This window comes from Sorex araneus, chromosome X (genome assembly GCF_027595985.1).
Source record: "Sorex araneus isolate mSorAra2 chromosome X, mSorAra2.pri, whole genome shotgun sequence".
In the NCBI taxonomy this organism is placed as follows: domain Eukaryota; kingdom Metazoa; phylum Chordata; class Mammalia; order Eulipotyphla; family Soricidae; genus Sorex; species Sorex araneus.
The window spans coordinates 267,936,571-267,958,568 of NC_073313.1; the positions used below are offsets into that span (position 1 = coordinate 267,936,571).

Sequence of the window (21,998 nt, forward strand, 5' to 3'; positions counted from 1 at the left end):
CACATCTATACCTAAATACTCACACCTTCACATAACACACACAATTTATGTGCAGACATCCACAAACCCACACACAAACACATTCATGTGCATTCTCACATATACATTCACATGTACACACACATTCACTAACACTCTCTTACTGACACAAACTCACAGTTCACGCACCCATGCATCCACACACCCTCACATTTGCATAATCACACACTCACACATATACATGCATATTCATACACAATACACTCATACACATTCACACACCCATAAACACACATCCTCATATATGTACTCACATTCACATACACACAATGCACTCGCACAAAATTGCATACACACATTCACATACATATTCACTCACATATCCTCCCACACTTATACACTCACAGACACACACAAACACACAAATGGAGCCAAAGACAGATAATGCTGAGCCCGAAGGACCAAATTTATTAGATTCCAGCAAGACTATACAATACGTGTTTCATGCAGATTAACTATGTGTCTTGGCTGCCCCCGGCGGGGGCCCTTTCACTGCCAGCGCCTTCCTCGGCATGTAAGGGGGTGAGCATCAAGGGGAACCCTCGATATATTCCGAATGGGGGACAGTTGGGATCTTGACTGGGGGTGAGACAGTGGGCAGCTGAGGGCCCCGGGGACCTGGAGTCTTCAAAGGCTCAGGGACCACAGGACCTTGGTCCTTGGCTGCTGGTGGCACCAGAGGATCGTGACCTTTCATAGGCACCGGAATTACAGGAACTTGATTCTTCATGGACTCAGGGACCACAGGGCCTTGTTTCCACGGAGGCTCTGGGACCACAGGACCCTGATCTCTGACTAGTGCTGGGACTACAGGACTCTGATCTTTGATTAGTGCTGAGATCACAGGGCTCTGGTCTTTGATTAGTGTGGGGACCACAGGATCCTGGTCTTTGATTAGTGTGGAGACCACAGGGCCTGGGTCTTTGATTAGCGTGGGGACCACAGGATCCTGGTCTTTGATTAGCATGGGGACCACAGGACCCTGGTCTTTGATTAGCGTGGGGACCATAGGACCCTGCTCTCTGCCTAGCCCTGGGACCACAGGACTCTGATCTTTGATTAGTCCTGAGACCAGGGGGCCCTGGTCCCTGACTAGTGTGGGGACCCCTGGGCCCTGGCTCTTTGCGGGTGCCAGTCCCGCCACACTGTGATCTTTCTGAGGCTCCAAGATTCCTCCACCTTGATTCTTCACAGGCTCTGGGGCCACGGGGCCTTCCTTGTTTCCAGGTGCAGTGACTGTGGTTCTCGGATCCTGCAGGGGCCCAGGCACCACAGGCCCTTGATCCTTGACGGGTGCGGGAACTGACGGACTTTGGTTCTTGGGAGGCTCTGGGGCCATGGGACCTTGGTCCTTAATTCCTGCTGCAGCAACGGGACTTTGGTTCTTGGGAGGCTCCCTGGTGGGTGCTGAGACCCCAGGAGCCACGTGCTTGACAGGCTCGGGGCCCGGGGGAGCTTGCTCTTTCGCCGCTGCCAGGACTTTGGGTCCTGGATCCTTCAGTAGTCCTGGGGCCACAGGACTTGGCTCTTTCGGAGGCTGGGGGGCCGGCGGGCCTTGATCCTTTGGAGGTTGTTGGACCCCCGGCTTTTGATCTTTCAGAGGCGCCGGGCCCACAGGACCTGGCTCCACATGCGGCTCTGTGGTTACTGGACCTCGATTCTTACGTGACTCCTTGGGCTCCGCGCGGCTCCTGCAGAGGAGAGAGAGGGGGTCACTGTCGGGGCGGAGGGCAGGCTGGGGAGGGCAGAGCACAGAGCATTTGCAAAGTTCCGCCGAGGGGGGTCTGGGCAGGCGGTCCTTGCTGGAGCGCTGGGAATCAAGCTGATGCCATGTTCTCAGGGCGGAACATGGGCAGGCGGCAGACTATGTCATTCCATGTGCTTGCCAATTGATTATCACCTGTGCGGCCCTGGGGTGTGGGAAGGGCCAGGAGCCTGCAGAAGGACTGGAGCTGCCTTGTGTCCCTCCCCAATTCCTCTGGCCTCTCCCCCAGCCTCCGGGGTGGCTGGGACCCACCATTCGGATGGGCCTCCAAGTTCAGTTGCTCTTGCCTTGATCTTGGGCCCCCTCGCCCCCGAGTATCCTTCTGCTCCACCAACATTCTAGGTAAGAGGTAGCTATGGGGAGAGGCAAAGGGCCCAGGATGTGAAAGGAAAGACAAGTGCCCCTCTGCTCCCCTCCAGTCCAGGGGGGAGGTATTGGTCACTGTCCTGGTGAGAGCAGCAGCACTGAGAATGAGAAGCCCATTGACTGGTCACTGCTTCTACATGCTTTCAGACAATGCCCCCACCCCAGTGCTGCCTCACCCCTACACCACCACACCCATCTCTGTTGGGTGGCTGGCTGGGACTCCCCATCCAGGCAGTGAAGTGGTCCTGCCTTCTCACCTCCATTTCACTCCGGGGGTTGGTCCTCACTTATTCCAAGGCTACTGGCTCAGCTCCTCGAAACTCTCTTGGTTCCCGGATGCCCACCTTCCCCAGCCCAGTCACGTGGCGGAGAAGGGGGACATCACTGCCACCCAAGCATGGCCACACCAACGAGCCGTCCAGGTGCAGCACCTTGGGGCTCTCCATGCTACGGCAGCTCCTCGGCAGTACTGTGGGCCCTAGCACCCCGCAATACCCCACAGCACCCCACAGCACCCCATATCACCCTGTGCCAGTGCTGCCAAGAGCGCACTGAGGCATGGGGCAGCCCCGGGATGCAGGCAGCAGGGAGGGCTTTACCACCTGCCTGGTCAGATATAGAAACTGAGGTTCACCAAGGCCAAGTGGCAGAGGTTGTGGAGAGGGACCCCACGAGGACTCGAGACTCTGTGTCTCCCCCTCCCTTGGGCCTGTGCTGACCCCCCGGGAGCCTGGCCTGGAGCAGTGTCTCTGATGACTATTATTGCTCTTACACTGTGGAGTTGTAAGGAGAGAGCTGAAAAGCTAAGGCCACCTCAGCAATTTAACAGTCCAAGCCATCTGTGTGTGTGTGTGTGTGTGTGTGTGTGTGTGTAGGCTGTGGTGTGCATATATATGTGTGTAAGTACATATATGTAGATGTCTGTATACATGAGTACATGTGTATGTGTACCTATGTATGGGTGTAGTATATATGTAGAGATACGTGTATATGTATGTATATGAATATGCATGTATCTCTCTGTGTGTGGTGCTCAGGAGGGAAAACCAGGGTCTCACAGACAAGGTCTGTATTCTACTGCTGAGCCGGGCCCAGGGCGGGAGGGACAGTGCAGTAAGGAAGGTGCTAGCCTTGCACGTGGCTTCCCTGGGTTCAAAGCCCAGTACCCCATATAGTCTCCTGAGCCCATCTAGGAGTTATCCCTGAGCTCACAGCTAGGAGTAAGCCCTGAGCACAGTCAGGTGTGATGGTCCCCCCACCCCCCCAAAAAAAAAAACAAGCAAAAAAATCAAGCAAAAAAGCAGGTCCAATAAGAACTCTGCTTGGCAACTCTGCTTGACCTCACATGTTTATTAATGTCACTGGGCTTCTAGCTTGTCACCTATTCACTGGGTACCATGACAGTCACTCAAACCTTTGAGGACAGGAACACATGTGCACAGATCACTGGCACCAGGATGTTATTAAGCACGATTATGATCACTTTACTCTTTCCCTAGAAGTATCTCGACTTCTACGGGGACCATTTGGACTCTGACTCCAGAGTGAAATCCTGATGGCCATGTGCAGTCTCTCGCACCCGTGCTCCTTGGGCACTGACACTGACTGTCAGGGGCCTCCTGGATGTCTCTGAGCATCATGATGGACCTAGAGGGGCTGGGGAGGCAGGAAGCACGGCTGCGCAGGCCGAGGGACACGGCTGTCTGCGACGCCCAGTGGGCTTCACGGTGGGGTTCACAGTCCCCTAATGTCCAGCGCTGGCCCAAGAGAAGAAATAAAACAGGAATCCAGAATGGCCTTGAGCTGGGACTTGACGAGACGGCTCCTGCCGGGTCCTGGCGACAGGGATGGGCTGAGAGAGAGCCCAGACAAGAGACAGGAGCAGTGGGCAGGGCCCAGACCTGACCTCAGGCTGGCTGCAGACCGTCCCGGCCACAGGCCAGGGACTCAGCGCCCCGATTGACAGAAGTATAAGAGGCAGGCCAGCCCCAAGGTGGGGGTCCAGCGTTTGCAGGGGGGGCTTGCAGCCTGGACTGCCAAGCCCCATATTCCCACTAAGTGGGCATTCCTAGCTAGCTGTGAGCTTACCCCAAATTTTCTTGTCTCTATAACCCTATGAAGACCGTCATTTGTTACTATTTTTGGCATATTTAGTACGCCACACTAGCACTCGACAAGGACGAATGGAGACATTACTGGCGCCTGCTCGAGCAAATTGATGAACAACGGGATGATAGTGATACAGTGTCAGTGATATAAACCTATATGGCTTTGGCTAATAAACGTGTTTCCTTTACCCATGTCTTTAATCATCAGAGGGTTTGGAATTTAGATTAGACATGATAAGTAAAATATCAATATAAGTAAATGATAAGTAAAAGATATGGGGCTGGAGCAATAGCACAGCGGGTAGGGTGTTTGCCTTGCACGCGGCTGACCCAGGTTTGATTCCCAGCATCCCATATGTTCCCCCGAGCACCACCAGGAGTAATTCCTAAGTGCAGAGCCAGGAGTGACCCCTGTGCATCGCTGGGTGTGACCCAAAAAGCAAAAAAAAAAAAGATAATATAGCACTGAAGCACTGTCATCCCATTTCTCATTGATTTGCTTGAGCAGGCACCAGTAATGTCTCCATTGTGAGACTTGTCATTACTGTTCTTGGCATATATGCCATGGGTAGCTTGCTAGGCTCTGCCATGCAGGCGGGATACTCTCGGTAGCTTGTCGGGCTCTCCGAGAGGGATGGAGGAATCAAACCTGGGTCAGCCGCATGCAAGGCAAATGTCCTACCTGCTGTGCTATCACTCCAGTTCAAAAGATAATATAAAATATTAATATTAATTAGTAAAACTAATAAAAATATTATAGCTTTTAAAAAAGTTTTATATTAGGAAAAATATCAGTATGTTTAGTTTAAAATTATTTGTGGTGTTTAAAATCATTTGGCATTTAGAACATCTAACAGATTAGTTCTGTAGTTCTGACATAAAATGTGTAATGGAATCATTCACTTGGAATTTTACACTTGACCTTAGCCAAAAGGCCGAGAAGCAATCACTTGGAATTTTAATTTGAAAGACACAATGACAATATAATTTGTTTTTAACCATGAAAAAACTTTTATCACAAGGCATCTTATTTTCAATTCTAGTGTAATGATCTATAATTTGAAGTTTTGGAGGGGATGGATTTAGTCATTTTTCAACCTCACCCCCTTAAGCTCTTTGAAAAGAAACTTAAATTTTGCTATTTAAAATAATTTGTTACTTTTATTAATGAATCACTTCTGGTGGTGCTCAGTGGACCACATGCGGTGCCAGGGGTCAGTCAAGGGTCCCTGGCTCCCTGAGTGAGGAAACACCTCACCTGCCTTACTCCCCTGCCACAGCCTCATTCAGTTTAAAAGTCAAAGCAAATGTGTTGGCTTCCTCTGAGCAGAAACACTTCACGCACATCCTCACTGACCCTGCCTGGGTCCCACGCCTGATGGGACTGACAGAAACTGCGCTTACCCCCTCCGAGTGAGGGACACAAAGGGTGGGATCAAAGTAGACACTGAGAAGACAGCGGTTGGCTCCAGTCCCCCTCGGTCCACAGTCCAGTCGGGACACACCAAAGCCTTTGACCCAGTTGCAAATATTCCCAAGACAGAGATGACAAGGGCTCCTTTCACCTTCTAGAAATACCTGCTGGTCTCACTTGCCTTTTGTACTGCTCTTGACAATTATCCAGTCACAGCTGACCTCACTTTCCCCATCTGTAAAATGGGGATGACGATGAAAAATGCCAGGGCTTGGATGACAGAGGCACAGGATGTCTTGGCCTCGCCTTCCTGCTGTGGGAGGGTGCTTGGGCGCACTGCCTCAGCAATTGTGCTTGGTAACGGACAGAGCCACGGACTACTGAAGCCCCACACTCGATGCCTAAGCCCAGTGGCCACTCCTGAATGCCCTAGAGGAAGGCAGGACCGGGAGTGGCCAGCCCCCACCCTCCTCCTCTCTCCTTTCACTGGCCATAATGGGGCCGCATGCCTCCAACACCTAGTTCCTGCTTCCTGGATGGCCCCTTTCACCCTCTTCCCCCTGTCTGCCTTGGAAGCCCTGGCCCAGAGGGCACATTCCCACTGGGGTGCTGCCCAGCTTGCCCCATTACACCGGGGCTCCCGACGGCGGGGCAATCTTCCCACCCGCAGCCCCGGCGCCTCGCACTTCTCAGAATGAAGAAGGTGGAAGGAGAAGACTTAGCAAGGACGCAGCCACCCGGCTAACCAGCCGCCCCGCGGCCCCCGCGGAAGCTCACAGTCGGCCTGGGCACTCGTCTCCCGCTGCCTGCACTGCACCCAGGCAGACCAGCGCTCCTGGGCCGGCCTGGGGCCCTCCCCAGCTGGCCACTCTCTGCACCTCTGCGGCCCTGCAACCCACTCTTCTCACAGCCGTCAGAGGGGCCTTCCCAAGGGCCCTGTCCTGCAGCCCCCCACTTCCCTCGCCCTCCGCATGGAGGCGGAGCTGGTCTCCTGCTTCCCACCTGGCTCTCTGTCCCCCCGCCTCACCCCCAGGACTCAGGGCATCCACACCTGCCACCATGCTCCTCTGGAACCTTTGCCCTGGGTAATCCCTGTGTGCCCACCACCTCCCAGTCCCTCAGAAGCTCTCCATGACCCTGCAGGGCTTGGTCTCCCCTCCCTCTCATCACAGCGAGTCCCTCAGCCTTGGGGACACAGAAGCTTCCCTCAGCCTCCTAGTCGGGCACGGCATCAAGGCCATCGCATCAAGCCCTACCTACGAAACAGAGACAACAAAAGCCACAAGTGCCGGAGGCGCCGAATTCTGCCTGGGCACCACCAGCAGTGGTCCTGAGGAAAGCCGAACTTCAGCCAAATCAAGCTGTAACCACCACCCGGTCGTCCTCCCTGGCCTGCGGACTGGACTGCCTGCTCCGGTTTACTGAGAGGATTCTGCACCCAATAAACAGCCAGGCAGGAAGGGCTCCGCCAAGCCCCGCTTTCCAGAGGTAGGAAGGCAGCTGAGAAGGGAAGGGCAGGCGGGGCGCAAACAATAGTACACGGGTAGGGTATTTGTCTTGCACGCGGCTGACCTGGGTTCAATCCCTGGAATTCCATATAGTTCCCCGAGCACCACCAGGAGTGATTCCTGAGTGCAGAGCCAGGAGTAACCCCTGAGCACCACTGGGTGTGGCCCCAAAAATCAAAACCCAAATAAAACAAAATAGAAAGGGCAGGGCAGGGGCCAGAGGAATAGCACAGTGGCCAGGGCCTTGCATGTGGCCAAACCCAGTTCAATTCCTGGTGTGGCATACAGTTCTCCAGCATCAATAGGAAAATCCCTAGTTCCAAAAAAATAAAGTGGGGTGTGAGGAGGTAGCACAGTTGGTAAAATGCTTGCCTTGCACAAGGCCAACCCAGATTCAATCACCAACATCCCAGATGGTCCCCAGAGCACTGTCGGAGTGATTCCTGAGTACAGAGTCAGGAAGAACTCCTGAGGATCACCAGGCGTGGGCCCCCAACCACCACACACACACACACACACACACACACACACACACACACACACACACACACACAAAGGGATGGTCACTAAGTAAATGTGGGATACTCGGCCCCTTTTCTGAGGATGACAGGCCCCAGACAGCTTTTTCCCTGTCCAAGACAGCAGCTCTCTGCAGCATCCCTTCACCCGGAGAGGTGCCTCCTTGCTGACCGGGCTCTGACTGGACGTGGCCTGGGCCATTTCTACCTGGGAGTGGAGACGGAAGCTGTTCCTTGGCCTCTGCAGGTCCAGTGCTCAGTCCCAATATCAGTCCCAATAGACTCTTTATGGGGAGCCACTCAGGGGCCCTCCTGGCCCCACAGCCTGGTGGTGCTGACCTAACGTTTGGAGCTGGCGAGGTGGCCCCCTGCTCAGGGCAGGGGAGGTGCTGAACTGGACCCAGGGCCTCGAGCCTGCCAGGTACGCTCCGGCTCTCGGAACCATGTCCCTGGCCCCCACATTCTGCTCTCCTCACCCCAGTCCTCCCACACCCTAAACACAGGGTTACCTCCCTCGGTCAGCATGCCAGGCCCACGAGGGAGGTGGTGGCTGCCTGGCCCGAGGCTGCCGTCTACTCCCACACCTGCAAACCCTACCTGTGTGGCTGCGCATCGTCTACCAGTCCAGGCCCACCAGAGGACACCCAGAGCGACTTGGCAGTGCAGGAGAAGCAGACAGAACCCAGACAGAACCCACCGGAAAGATGCCGCCACCACAAGGCTTTATTCTGGGCTCGGGCAGGGACGGGGGCAGGAAGTGTGACTGCAGCCAATGCAGCGTGCCCCGGGCTGCTGTCCATGGCCACTGAGTCCAGCAGGCTGAGGCTGCGGTAGGCTGAGACTGTTTCTCTGGTTCCTGGCCATCCCAGGGGCCCTAAGCTGCCCCCACCAGCAGCAGGAAGGGTGGGTTCTCATCCCCCGAAGCTGGCCTCACCTCTGGCTCCCCACTTAGAAGCTGCGTGACTTTGCCACTCTGCCCTTGAGTGGCCCCTGTTCAGTCTGCCTTTGCTGTTCAACACCCTTTCCTCGGTCTGAGAAAAACACTGAGCTCCCAGTTTCATAATAAATATTTTAAAGCACATCCTTGGTCTTTTTAACACCAATAATTCAAAGCCCAGGGCGTAAGTAACTGTCTCTGCGGGCTACCAGGACTTTATTATGCTCCCCATGACCCTTCTCTGAGGGCGGGGGTGGTTCAATGCCGGGCCAGGGACGCAGTGCTGCTCGGACCCTGCCATGCTGGGGGTCAACCAGGCCTGACCCACCGGTGCTGGGGCCTGCAAGGCTGCACCCAGTGATGCTTGGGGGACCATGCTGGGTGCCTGAAGCCCTGGACTATCTCTCTGGCTCCTGATGTCGCTTTTCGAATGAAAGTGCTGGGAGAAAGCCCCCAGCAGCGAAAGCCTGGTCCCCGTCTAGTTCTGTGCTCCTGGGAACATGCAAAGGGTTTATGTCCTTTGTGTGCTGGGCTGGGGCTAAGAAGAGCATCTCAAGTGACTGATGAAACATTGATTTGGGCTGCCCAGAGGGGCTCCATCGAAACCGTGCATGTGAGTGCAGACATGAAATTTGCACATGGACATTTCTGGGGTGCCCAGGGGTGGGGAGTGGGCAGGGCATGGGATGGGGGGAAGGGGAAGAGAAGGACTTCCCCCTGGTGTTGGGTGTGGGTCACCCTTGCTGCTCTAGCTGCCTCACTGCCTGGGACCGGGCATGTATAACTGGGCTGTGGTGCCCCTGCCAGAGCCGCAGACAATCAGGACCCCTGGTCTGTAGAGTGTGTTTGCGGCCACCCTCCTTGGGTCCTCAAGGACAGCCCAGGGACATGATGCGGGAATTCCTGTGAAGAGGACTCTCACCCCTGAACCCCCAAACTCTGTGACCAAACAGATGGGAATGGCACCGCCTCAGCCCTGCTGAACAAATGCTGCCATGTTGCGTTCCAGCACCACTTGGACTGCGAGCAGTGATGGGATCTTGTGTTATCACGGTCTCTTTGAGACATAAAGAAGTGCAGGCAAAGTCACACAGCTAGTAAGCAGGGGTCCCTGCACCCAGCCTGGGGGCTCTTGTGACAGGCTTCTCCCCGTGGGCTGGAGGTGGCTTCTCTGCTCAGGTTTAGGAGTTGGCACTGGCCTGGGCTGGGATTCACTGCCTCCAGAGAGGACTTTCTTTTTTTTTTTTTTGGGGGGGGGGGTGGAATGCACAGGGATTACCTCCTGGCTTTGCACTCAGGAATTACTCCTGGCGGTGCTCAGAGGACCATATGCGATGCTGGGAATTGACCCTGGGTCGGCTGCATGCAAGGCAAATGCCCTACCTGCGGCGCTATTGCTCCAGCCCCCCAGAGAGGACACTTTTAGCCAGAGCCCGTAATTTCATTAAGTCGGGACTGTTGAAATAAAGTGGCCAGGTGACCGTCAGAAGCCAGCCGTGGGCTGCTGGGGGGCTGGCTGCCACTGAGACCTATCTTAAAACCACCCCTTTGGGGAGGGGAGAGCCAATGAGAGGCAGAGTAGAGCCTTGTGGCGAGTGTGAAGGCAGATGAGAAATGGCATTTGTTTGCACACTCATTGATCATTCAACAGACACTTTCCAACAGTGGTTTTTCAACCACTGGCCCGCGCCGAGTGCTGTTCTGTAGACATAGAGAAGGCTGAAAACCACTGCTGTGAGGACACTCTCTAGGGGAGATATTTCCCCAGGAGCTAGGGCACAAAGACACAGCGAGGACCTGCCCTGGAGGGAGGGACAGACAGACAGACAGACAGACAGATGGACACACACACACATACACACACACACACACACACACACATGAGCGCGTGACACAGTACAGGGGCTAAGTTCCATGGTGGAGGCGCACGGGGTGGGGGGCGTCTTACCCAGCCTGCGGTGCGGAGGGCTTCCTGGAGCGTCCCTGAGCGGAGTCCTGCAGGATGAGTTAGCCGGGTGGAGAAGCAGAGGGCAGCCGGAGAGGAGGTGGGGTGCGCGGGGAAGGATGGATGAGAAGCAGCATGGCACACGGAAGGGACAGCGGCTCCTCAGCCCGAGGAGCCTGCGGATGGCGTAAGCGGGGTGTGACAGCTCACGCGTGCGTGCTCTAGACACTCTTGGGCCGCTCAGCTGGGGGCAGGGCCGGTGATTTCTGTGTCCGTACCGGACGCTCCCTCGACTTAGGCTGAAATGTCTGCACTGAGATTCATTAGCTCTGGACTCACCGACTGTGCCTTTCAGCTACCCCATTAATTTAGTAGCCAGACGAGAAAACCGGGCTGGCCGGTGGGTACTCTGGCTGACTCGGTTGGGTGACTAGATGAACGAGCCAGGTATGTGTGCAGACCCCCTCTTCTACTACCTCTGACTTGACTCAAAGAGGGCCCTGGGGGGGCCGGAGCGATAGCACAGCGGGTAGGGCGTTTGCCTTGCACGCGGCTGACCCGGGTTCGATCCCCGGCATCCCATATGGTCCCCCAAGCACTGCCAGGAGCAATTCCTGAGTGCAAAGCCAGGAGTAACCCCTGAGCATCGCTGGGTGTGACCCAAAAAGCAAAAAAAAAAAAAAAAAAAAGAGGGCCCTGGGGCCTGCTGGAGGGAAGCAATGACCCAGTCAGACTATGGCCCATGCCGTACAGGTGGAGCTTAGTTAAGAGTCCATCTATTTGCAGCCCATTCAGTAGACCCAGCCCTAGTGTCCTGTGGGTTAAGGGGAGAAAGGCCAGCCTGGGGGTCCAGAGCCATACCCCTGCTTCCTCTGGATTTCTAGTCAGATTGAGATAGCTGGCAGGCACCCCTCCTCCTGGAACGTTCCTTTTATCTCTACTTCTTAAGCAAATAGCTGCTCCACATGTTAAGGTAGAGGAAACAGTTAAAAAAAATTTTTCTTTTGTAAGAATCAGTTAAATGTACATTGTTAATATAATTGTTTGGGACTATGAACTCAGGGGGTGAGTATGGGTGTGGGGGTTTGTCTCACACCTGGCAGAACCAGGGTAGACAGCATGCAAGGCAAGAGCCTTAACCCTGTACAATCTCTCTGGTCTCCAGCTGGACTTCATCCAGAATGATCTGGTTTTGATTTTTTGAGCCATACCTGGCAGTGCTTAGGGCTCACTCCTGGCTGTGTGGGGATCATACCTGGCTAGGCTCGGGGGAACCAGATATGGTACCAGGGCACTGTACCCAGGTCAGCTGATTGTGTGTAAGGCAAGTACCCTACCTGCTGTGCTATGGCTTCAGTCCCTTTCAAAGGGGTCTGAATCCAAGGCTCGCCTCAAACATGTTCACAGATGATCAGAGATTCCTCCGAGTCAGTCAGCCCATTAGCGTGAGCACAGACCTTTGGGTAACAAAGGGGAAGGAGTCTCCGGTGGTCTGTACGGGTATCCCACCTGGATTTTGTAGCACAAGGGCTGAGCCATTTCTGCTCACTCCTCTCTTTGAAGGGTGCATGGTAGTGTCCCCATTTTCCGAGGACACCAAAAGTTGGAGAGATCCAGGAAGGGTGTGGGACTGTAGGAATCTCCCCTGGCTGGGCATACTCTTCTGGTGTACAGTCAGTGCACATGCACCTGGGACCCCATGAGTAGGGCTCGGTGCTGACTCTGCTCCCAGAGGCATCCCGGGGTGACCCGGTGAGGGGTGGAAGGGTTTAGGCATCGCGGAGGCTGTGCAGACTGAGAGTTTGCAGGCGTGGAGCCTAAGGGTCTTGTTCTGCTCACTGAAGTGGGGCCCTTCTCGTGCCTTCTTACTTTTCCTCTCTGCCTCTCTTTCGATTTCAGTTCCTCTCCTGTCTTTCTTTCCATCTCTCTCCTTCCATGGTTTTGATCAAAACCTTCCTTAACTGATTGAGGAGACCCAGAGCATCCTCCTTCACCTATTGTTTAAGTGGCTGCCCAATATTTTGTGTGCTCTACCTAATATGCCGGGAGCAGGCAAGTGGGTGCAATGTTAATGCTTTCTCCCCCATCTGGAAAACAAATGTACAGTGATTTTTCCATCAGACTCTTGCCTGGGCCGGCTGTGGCTCCCAGAAGCCAGAAATTGTGGACAAACAGTGGAAGGGAAGCCCCAGCCTAGGGCTCCAAGCCCAGGGGAGCGAGGTCCTGAACGCGTTGCCTGATGTGTGAGCGAGGCTGAGAAGCAGGATGGCAGGGAGCATGCAAAGGCAGGGTGCAGTCTGGTGTATGGAGTGGAGGCCCCCGCCAGCCCTGTCATGACCCAGCTCGGCCCCCTCTGACCTGCCGGAGCGAATGATTCCCCCCGCCCCCCCACCTCTTGGACCTGAGCTCACCTGGTGTGACCCCTCTGCAGCCTGGCTGTGCCACTTCCTGTCTGGAATGCCTGTGCCTCTGCTCTGCCCTGCTGGGCTCCACCTACCCAGACTCTGATGCTTCTCGCTGATCCACAGAACCAGCGAGAAGGGCCTCCTCCTTCATGCCGCACTGCGACCTGTCATCCTGGTTTCCCCTAGGGCTCATGCAGTCCCTGGCACATCATAGGTATTGGGTCAAAGAGGAGGAAGAAGGGTGGGGGAGGGGTCCCCCATAAAGGTACAGACTCTGGTCTCCCACATTAGCAGCAGGTGCATAGAGGGTGAGCTTGACCCAAGACTGGAGGTTCCAGCCTGTCTCTCTCCACCCTGCCAGCAACCTCCCACTTTCTTTAGATGGTCCTGCCCTGAAATCTTTAACCCCCACCCAGGAGGAAGAAATCTGTCATCGCTGGTATGATGCCATATCCTCCCTGGTACAATACTACCCTGTTTTGGCCTCTCTTTTGACTGCCTTTACACCCCCAAGTTAGGCATGCACAGACCCAGGGAATAGGTGAACCCCTCCCAAATAGCCAGAACTAATTTGGATCAGGCGGCACCTCTGCCGCACCCATGGTCCTGCTGGTTAACAGGATGGGGCTGAGCAGCAGGGCCCAGGCTTCCAGGTGGCGGAACGACGCTGGCACAGGTGGTCACTCATCCCAGCAACACAGCATCCAAACGTTACACTACCTTGTTGGCCAGCAGGTCTCCCGGTCCATCTTCGCCTCTCTCAACACTTAGCTCTGAATGCTCGCAATTAGTATCGGGGAGTCAACCTCAAAGAGTCAGGCTGCATTATGGAGAACCCCAGAAAACTGTAGGGCACAGCTCATCTCGTGCAGAGTGGCTCAAAGGTTGCTTCCTTCACCTACTCAGCTGGGCTTTACCAAGGAAAGAAGATCAAGAACGTGGGGTTCGTCTTCAGCATTTATTTATAATTGGAAAAAAGGTGTTGGTGGTTGGTTTGTTTCTGAGCAAGCACAGACCACAAGCACGTCACAATCAATTGGCTATACATGAATATTTTTTTCTCGTTTTCTTACTAACAGCAGAAATGAAATAGCACCAAGAGAGGTGTGTGCTACACATTAGATAGACAATAAGTGGTACACAACAAAACCCAGGCCACAAAAATTGGAGATACTTCTTGTCTGCCTTAGAGAGGCAAAGATATAATGGACCAAATGGGAGCACCAGCAGATAAGAAAAAGCTTTGAGGGAGCCAACACACAGCTTCAGGGGACATTGTTACTGTTATTAGCACTGGGACACATTGGCAATTCTTGGGGGCTGCTCCCCAAGGCACCTGGATTCCACATGCAAAGCGTGCATGCCAGCCCTTTGAGCCTTCTCCCTTTCAGTTAGGGATGATTTTTTTCAGGCAGAGACTGGGAAAGTGTCAGTCCTCTCTCTCTAGCCAGAAAGATTGGGGAAACCTCAGGGAAGTGTGGTCCCCAAGTGGGCAGAACAGGCAATGAAAGCTTGGTCACCTTCAGAAAGGCAACATCACGGCGTATGCAATGGAGATCAGATTCAAACAGTCATTTGGAAGCTAGGAGGAAATCGGTAGCATTTTCTTTGTAAACAGTAGAAATCACTCTCGCCAGTGAAGCAACACATTCAAGAGTCAGAGTGAACTATACACAGGTTTCTCTTGGCTGGGGTATGAGAAAAATGAGGAGGCCAAAGGCTGAGAAAGACATCGAACAGATCAGGGAGGGCCGGAAGGGAGGCTAAAAGGAGGATGGGAAATTCTCAACTTGGGCAGCATAAACTGAATCCGATACAGGAGCAGGCCATATGGATCCAACTGGGTGACTGCAGAGAGAGATTTCTCTATACTCCCCACCTCCAGCCCAGTGGCCAGCACCAAGGCTTTCAGTAAATAAAGGTTGACTTGAAGACTCTCCTGAGCAATGCAAAGTTACTGCTTCTATCCCTGGAGAAGTCTAGGGAGAAATCTATAGAGAAGTTGTGGTGACCATCGACAAGCCTGACCAGTGCCACACTCCAAGAAGAGCTTGGGTTGACCAGTTGTCTAGATAAATTGCTGCCTGCTTAATACTAAGATTCGCTAGCAAGAATCTAGAATTGGAACTGAGATCTACTCTGGACACTTCCAGACTGATTTAAAATTTGACTCACAAGTTGAAGCTCACTAATATTTTCTACTTTCTTCTGTTCTTCCCAGATCCACGCTCTGAGTAAGAAAGAAAGATGGGTGCGGGCTGGTAAGCCCCTCACTCTATTCTCTTTAGAGATACCATCCCGCACAATCCAGGCAGAACTGACTCGCCCAAGACTTCTCCCTTGGCCCTTCCCAAGGTGACAAAGGGGTGTAAACAGAGACTTTGCAGCTTGAAGGGTCAACACAAGGGAGATTGTGTGGAAGTTTTGCTTCCTCCAAACCAGAAGGACCTTAGGGGACTCTGGAGGTAAGGAACTCTGAGAGTTTCACTCTTTACCCTTTCGTTACAGAAGAACAGAAGGCCCAAGAAAAGGCCTTGTTCCACAGTCCACCAATTTCAAAGTGTGGCAACCGTCTGGACGAGAAGGACGTGTGTAGGTACGCACACTGAGAAATACACGCCACAGGGATTTATGTTCGCAAACGTTAACTTTCCTGGTAAGTATTGGGGGGTTCTCTCACGACCACTGGGGTTTTTTCACAGCAACTCTCTGCCTACAATACAACTCTAGCACAGCTAAGGGGGTACTTGTCACCACAGGGGACTTCAGTCACACAGACACACAACATACAATAATACACTGACAGCTGCTTTTAGTTGTTAACGAGGTGAAGAAGGCTTGCTAGTCACTTAGCATGGGACTCACCTGGCCTTTTGCTCACCAGATAACTCCCACTACCTCAGCTGAAGCCTCTGTCCTCTCAGAAAAACAGCAAGAGCAGTTCAGGCAGGGCGAGTCAAGTCGCCAGGCCGGCCACTTCCATTCCTTCCCACCTGGTGTTTCTCAGAAGCGAGAAGGTCATGTTCTCCGTACAACTATCCTACACCTGGAACTTTCTTCCTCAGTCATTTCTAACAGCTGCTCTGCCAAGCTGGCAGCACTGACTAGACTGAGGGTCAACAGAGGAACCCTGTCCCCTGGTTTCTGTCATCTTCCTATGACATCTAGAATGTTCCTAACACACCGAGCCCTTACCCCTGGCCTAGTGGCAGTCTAGGTGGGCATCTATTACCTGGCATGCCATTGATAAGCCCATTGGTAGCAATCAAAGGCTATCAAACATTTCTCACCAAAGACCACTAAGAATTTTCTTAAACTTTACAGACACAACTCATGTTAGTGAGACCGAGGCCGAGGCTTATGTGTCTTTTGTTTTGTCCCTATTGCCACAGATATCATCAGTCCCTGAAGCCCACATGGAACTGCCATGGCATGTGATAACTCGCTACAGATTGGGAAAGTTCAAAACTGGCCATGGACACGGACCTCGGGGGAGAGGAGAAGGAGGAAGAGGAGGAGGAAAAGGAGGAGGAGGAGGAGGCGGGGAGAAGGAGGAGGAGGATGGGGAAGAGGGGGAGGAGGGGGAGGCCTAAGACATTCTGGAGCTTTAGCAGGATGCTCCTTGCGCCTGGGGCCCTGTTTGCGGCTGCTGCCGGGTCTGCATCCTTCTCAGCAGCCCGCAGCCCGCGTGAGCAGAGGCGCAGCCAGGGAGGGGGCGGCCTGGGGCTCGGCAGCGCCGGCCCCGGTGCCCAGGGAGGGACAGGCAGCACGCAGGCCCCGGCTGCTCTCGCGGTCGGAGGAGCCTGCCTGCCATACTGCCTCTGAGACAGGCCCCTCCGGCCAGGAAGGCCACAGCCGGGAGCGCTGGGAGCGCTCGGGACCAAGGCAGATGAGAAGCCTCTAACCAATTCTGTGGCCTGTTTTGTTGGTTGGTGAAGAAAAAAAAATGAAAGCAAGAAAAGAAAAGTGAGGAGGAGGAGGAGGAAGAGGAGGAGGAGGAGGAGAGAAGAAAAGGAAAGTGCAGTGAAATTTACTCTTTCGCCTCAGCCAGTTTATTGTTCATCTCTTTACTTTGCTCCTTGGTGGCGGGGGCGGTGCTGGCCTCGACGCCCTTTTTCTTGGCCGCCCGGCCCGACCCCACCTGCTTGTCTTTGGCCTTCCTCTGCGGCTTGTGGCTCACTGAGGTCTTTTTTGGTTTGGAACTCTGGACACTGGGTCTCTCCACCTGCACGGAGAGAGACAGACAGACCACAGAGACAGAGACGGAGAAAGGGGGAGGGTGGGAGAGATTTGGAGAGAAAACAGGGTTAGTTGGATGGTCACACCGGGTAGGGGCGACGCTGGGCCTGGAGCAGCCTGAGGACTTCCTTCACGCCGGGCCTTGTCGATGCGCTCCGGGCAGGAAGCACCAGGGGCCTCTGGCCTGAACCTGCAGGTCCATCGGGTCGGCGGGGGCTGGCCCCCTGACCTGGGCCCGGGTGGTGTCTGAACCCTCCCACTCCCCTCCCTGCTGCGTCTCACCGGTGCCCCATTCAGGCAGGTACCTGAGCAGTGGCGGAGGGAGAGTTGGGGACTCAGCCCCTGTTCCCCCACTGTCCTTCTGCCCTTTATTGCACACCATGGTCCTGCATCGGGGCCTTGGGGAAGCGGGACAGAGTCTGTTTACCACCACACACAGGCCTTCCCCTGTTCTGGCTACAGGGGGCGCTCTGACAGGCACAGCCTCACCTTCCCGCGGAGTGGGGCGTCTCCACTCTCAGCCCTGTCTGCAGCTGCCTGGCCTCCGTGCCGCCCCTCTGGCTGGCTCCCCAGCCTGTCTCCCCCAGAGCAGCCTTTGAAGCCCACACCACGGCCCTCCCCCACCCCCATACCACCTCCAATTCTGCCCCTCATGCCTTTGAGGTGGCCTTGTCTTCTTACGGCCTCTGGGTCGGGTGGAGAGACAGCGGACAAGGCTGACGCATGCTTCAAAAGAAGGAGACCCGGGCTCCAGCCCAAGCATTGCAGGGCCTCCCAAACAACGCCAGGAGCAACTTCTGAGCACCGACAACACCCTCTATCCCCTACCCCCTACCCCCTCACCAGGGCTTGCAACAAGGACTCTGGGTCATGGAGACAGCTGCAGTGGTTGGGCACTGTCTGTAGGTCCAGGCCTTGAACACAACCCCTGACAGTGTACGGCCTCCTGGGCATCACTAGGTGTAGCCCCTATTTTAAAAAGTCAATTAAATATCAAGGCCGGGACAGAGTATAGGGGTTAGGGCACATGCCTGGCCTGAGTCCAACCTTGTTCAGTTCCTGGCCCCACATTTCCCCGTATTCCAAGATGCAGCCCTAGAGACCCTTGACCACCTCCAGGTGTGGCTCCTGAGGCCCCTGGAGGTCACTGCCAGGTGGCCCGGTTAATCCCTGGCAGGGTAGGGTCCAAATAGCAACACAACCTCAGATCCTTGCATTGGCCTGATTGGCGGAGAATCTCTGGAGGGGCTCCCGGCTCTCCCGAGCCTTATGTGGGAGGCTCCAAATGAATAAATACATACTTAAGTAAGTTACTCCGCAAGATACTCTAGGTCCCCTGGTCGCCTCGCCGTCCACCCACTCCCACCCATCTCTACCTTTCCAGTCTTCTTGGTCCCCTTGAATCTCTTTTGTCCCCAGCCAGCCCCATCTGGGTCCCATGTCATCAGAGAATGGTGCACACAGGGGACACTTGGCACACAGCTCAGGCCGTTCACGCGCTGAGCTCAGGATTTCATCACCCCTGACCCATGTGGAGTCCGGCTTGCCCAGAACAGAGAGTTTGATGGAACGTGGAACCTTCGGGACTTTTGCTGGAGATGGTGAGAAAAAGCCGGATGGTGAGTTACCTTACCTGCAAACCAGTCCTGGGATCAATAGGAAGCTCGACTTGAGTGAAAGACTTTAGGGCAAAAACAGATAAAAGGCTGTGCAGGCTCTTGGTCTTTCTCTGCCATTACAGACAGGAGAACTGATATTTGCACCAACCCCCCGTGGCTGGACACCATAGACTAAGCTATGGGATGAGTCAATCCTGCTTTAGCAGCCTCATCTTCAACATAAACCCTCCTGGGATGGAGATAAGGGCAGGTGTGGAATTATAGCAAAGTCCCTAAACTGAATGCAAGTTACACTAATCTATGTCATTCATAAGCTGCTTATCAAGCTCCTTGGAGCACTTTTTAGAGCTGAAGCAAGAGGCATGGGGGTGAGAACTGTGGGTAGACAGTGTCCCTCGACGAGAAGGGGAAGGAAGGAAGTGCAGATAGAGCAGCGGGGAAGGCCTTGCAGGTGGCTGACCCAGATTCAATCCCCAGCAGCTGATAGGGTCCCTGAGCACCTCCAGGAATGATCCCTGAGTACAGCACCACCATGCATGGTGCAAACATCAAAAAGAAGAAAAAAAGGGAAAAAAAGAGAAAAGGTGGACAATAACCAGAAACTTAGGTGGCATGAAGTGAAGTGTCATGTCACTGGAGCTGAAAAGTCAGGAGCCTGGGGCAGGGGGAGGCCCAAACCCTGGGCAGTGCTTTAGGGGCAAAAACTTCATCTTAGTAGGGGCTGGAGTGATAGCACAGTGGATAGGGCGCTTGCCTTGCATGTAGCCCACCTGGGTTTGGTTTTGTTACCCTGCACATTGCCAGGAGTAATTCCTGCGAGCAGAGCCAGGAGTAAGTGCTGAGTACCACTGGGTGTGACTCCCAAACCAAACCAAACAACAACAAAAACGTTCAGTCTTAGCAAGACAAGGAGATTTAGGGTTGTGTGGGATTTTTTTCTGTGACTATTTTTTCCCTAGATTTTGCAAAATCAGACGCTAGTTCTCTGAAGACTTGCCAATCTGTTCTTTCTTTTGATTATATAAATGTTAAAGCAGGCATTTGTTTATGAAATAAAAGGAGAAAGTAGCAAATATACCCCTGCTGGTATAAGGAATGGGGGCCCACCCAGAATGGTTTCTTTTTTCTACTTTTGAAGGGCCACTTCTGGAGGTGCTTACTCCTGGCTTACCTCAGGGATCACATCTGATGTGCTCGGGGGACCATATGGGATGCTGCGATGGAACCTGGGTTTGCCACATGCATGGCAATTGTCCTACCCACTGTACTATCACCCTGGCCCCCAGAATGGTTTCCTTTTTGATGAAAGACCCTCTGGATTCTACGCCACAGGAAATGGAACGTCTTCTGTGCTGGAGGATCCCCACCAGACATCTTACCCTTGGAGATTCCTTGAAAGGTTCGCTGTAGAGGCTGCGTATTCTCCTGCGGTCAATGACCTTATTATCAGCTGGCGTCGGCTTATTGGCCTCCCCTTTGAACTGGGCGCTGTAGCTGGTCTCGTGAAACATCTTATCCCCCGGGGGCCTATACTGGGACCTGGCCTTGATGGGCTTCACAGGCTTGATGTCGGTCCACGCTCTGAATTCATTCCTGTGAGACACAAGAAAGCACACATGAGCCGGGGCCTGTGGGGGCACCAGCGGGACTCCCACACAAGCCACGCCTGCAGCGCTCGGCAGGCTGCAGGAGGCATCGGCGCCACTGTCATTCCAGACAAATGCAAGACCTCATTGCCCCCTGGCAGAGGTGGTGGTGGCAGCAGTGGTGGTACCTGGGAAGGGAAATCGAGCTCCCAGCTCCATGTCAGTGATTGGGCACAGGCGATTCTTGTCTTTGGACCTCAATTCCCCAAGATCTAAAATGACCATATGACCCAGAAATACCATTTCTTGACATCTATTTCCCAAATACAAAAACATTCATTCGAAAGGATATGTGCGTACCTACGTCCATCACTCAGTATAGTAGCTAAGATAAGGAAACAACCCAAATGGCCAACTTCAGATGAATGGATCAAGAAGTTGTTTTACATATATATACACAATGAAGTGCTAAGAAAAAGGAAAGTCATGCGCTTGACAGCAACATAGATGGAAGTAGGTGATACCATGCTGAGTGAAGAATGAAAGGGACAGAGGCAGAGTGATCTCACTCATGCGACCAGGGCTGGAGGGATAGTATAATGAGGTGGGTGCCTGCCCTGCAAGTGGCCAACCCAGGTTCACTCTGTGGCATCACACGTGGTTCTCAGAGTTCTGCCAAGTATGATTCCTGAGTGCAGAGCCAGGAGTAAAACTCTGGGCATGGCCAGGTGTGGCCCCCAAACCAAAAGACAAACAAAAGCAAAGATTCACAGCTAGATAGTGACGAAGGTTCAAAGGCAGCAACAGAATGGGAAATCGAATCCATATGATCAAGTCTGTGTGTGGCCAATGATGTCCTTAGGAAGGGGAAGGGATACACTGGAGATGGCTGCAGTGTTGGAATTGTGTGTATGACACACCTTATTAATAGCATTGTAAACCACAGAAACTGAATATATATATATATATATATATATATTTTTAATGAGGCTGAGAGGCCTGAAAGTACTATTGCACGTGACTGATCTGGGTTCAATCCTCAGCACCATGTATGGCCCCCCAAGTGCCAGAAGTGATCTCTGAGCACAGAACCAGGCTAAATCCTGAACACAGTGTGTATGAAACCATAATAATCACTGTATCACTGTCATCCTGTTGCTCATCGATTTGCTCGAGTGGGCACCAGTAACGTCTCCATTGTGAGACTTGTTATTGTTTTTGGAATATCGAATACGCCATGGGTAGCTTGCCAGGCTCTGCTGTGCAGGCGAGATACTCTCAGTAGCTTGCCGGACTCTCCAAGAGGGACAGAGGAACCGAACCCAGGTTGGCTGCGTGCAAGGCAAATGCCCTACCTGCTGTGCTGTCACTCCAGCCCATGAAACCATAATAATAATAATGATAGTAATAGTAATAATAATAATAATAATAATAAATTAGTCTAAAAATTAATCTAAAAAATCATTTCATAGCTTCCACATACATGATTGTATGTCTGCTGTGTGTAGTCAGGGTAGAGAGGGATCAGTGAGATCATGTGTTGGGCTCT

General features: G+C 53.5%; 1 protein-coding gene across 1 annotated transcript in view; it reads right to left on the reverse strand.

The window, feature by feature from the left end:
* Nucleotides 1-424: 424 nt before the first annotated feature.
* MAP6 (microtubule associated protein 6) overlaps nt 425-21,998 on the reverse strand; it is a 102,450-nt gene continuing 80,876 nt past the window's right edge. Inside the window, exons 2-4 of the mRNA XM_055119723.1 lie at nt 20,243-20,456; nt 17,040-17,230; nt 425-1,730 (exon numbers count right to left, since the gene is read on the reverse strand). Of these exons, the coding sequence (XP_054975698.1) occupies nt 569-1,730; nt 17,040-17,230; nt 20,243-20,456 (1,567 nt within the window). The 3' untranslated portion in view covers nt 425-568. The remainder of the gene's footprint in view (nt 1,731-17,039; nt 17,231-20,242; nt 20,457-21,998) is intronic.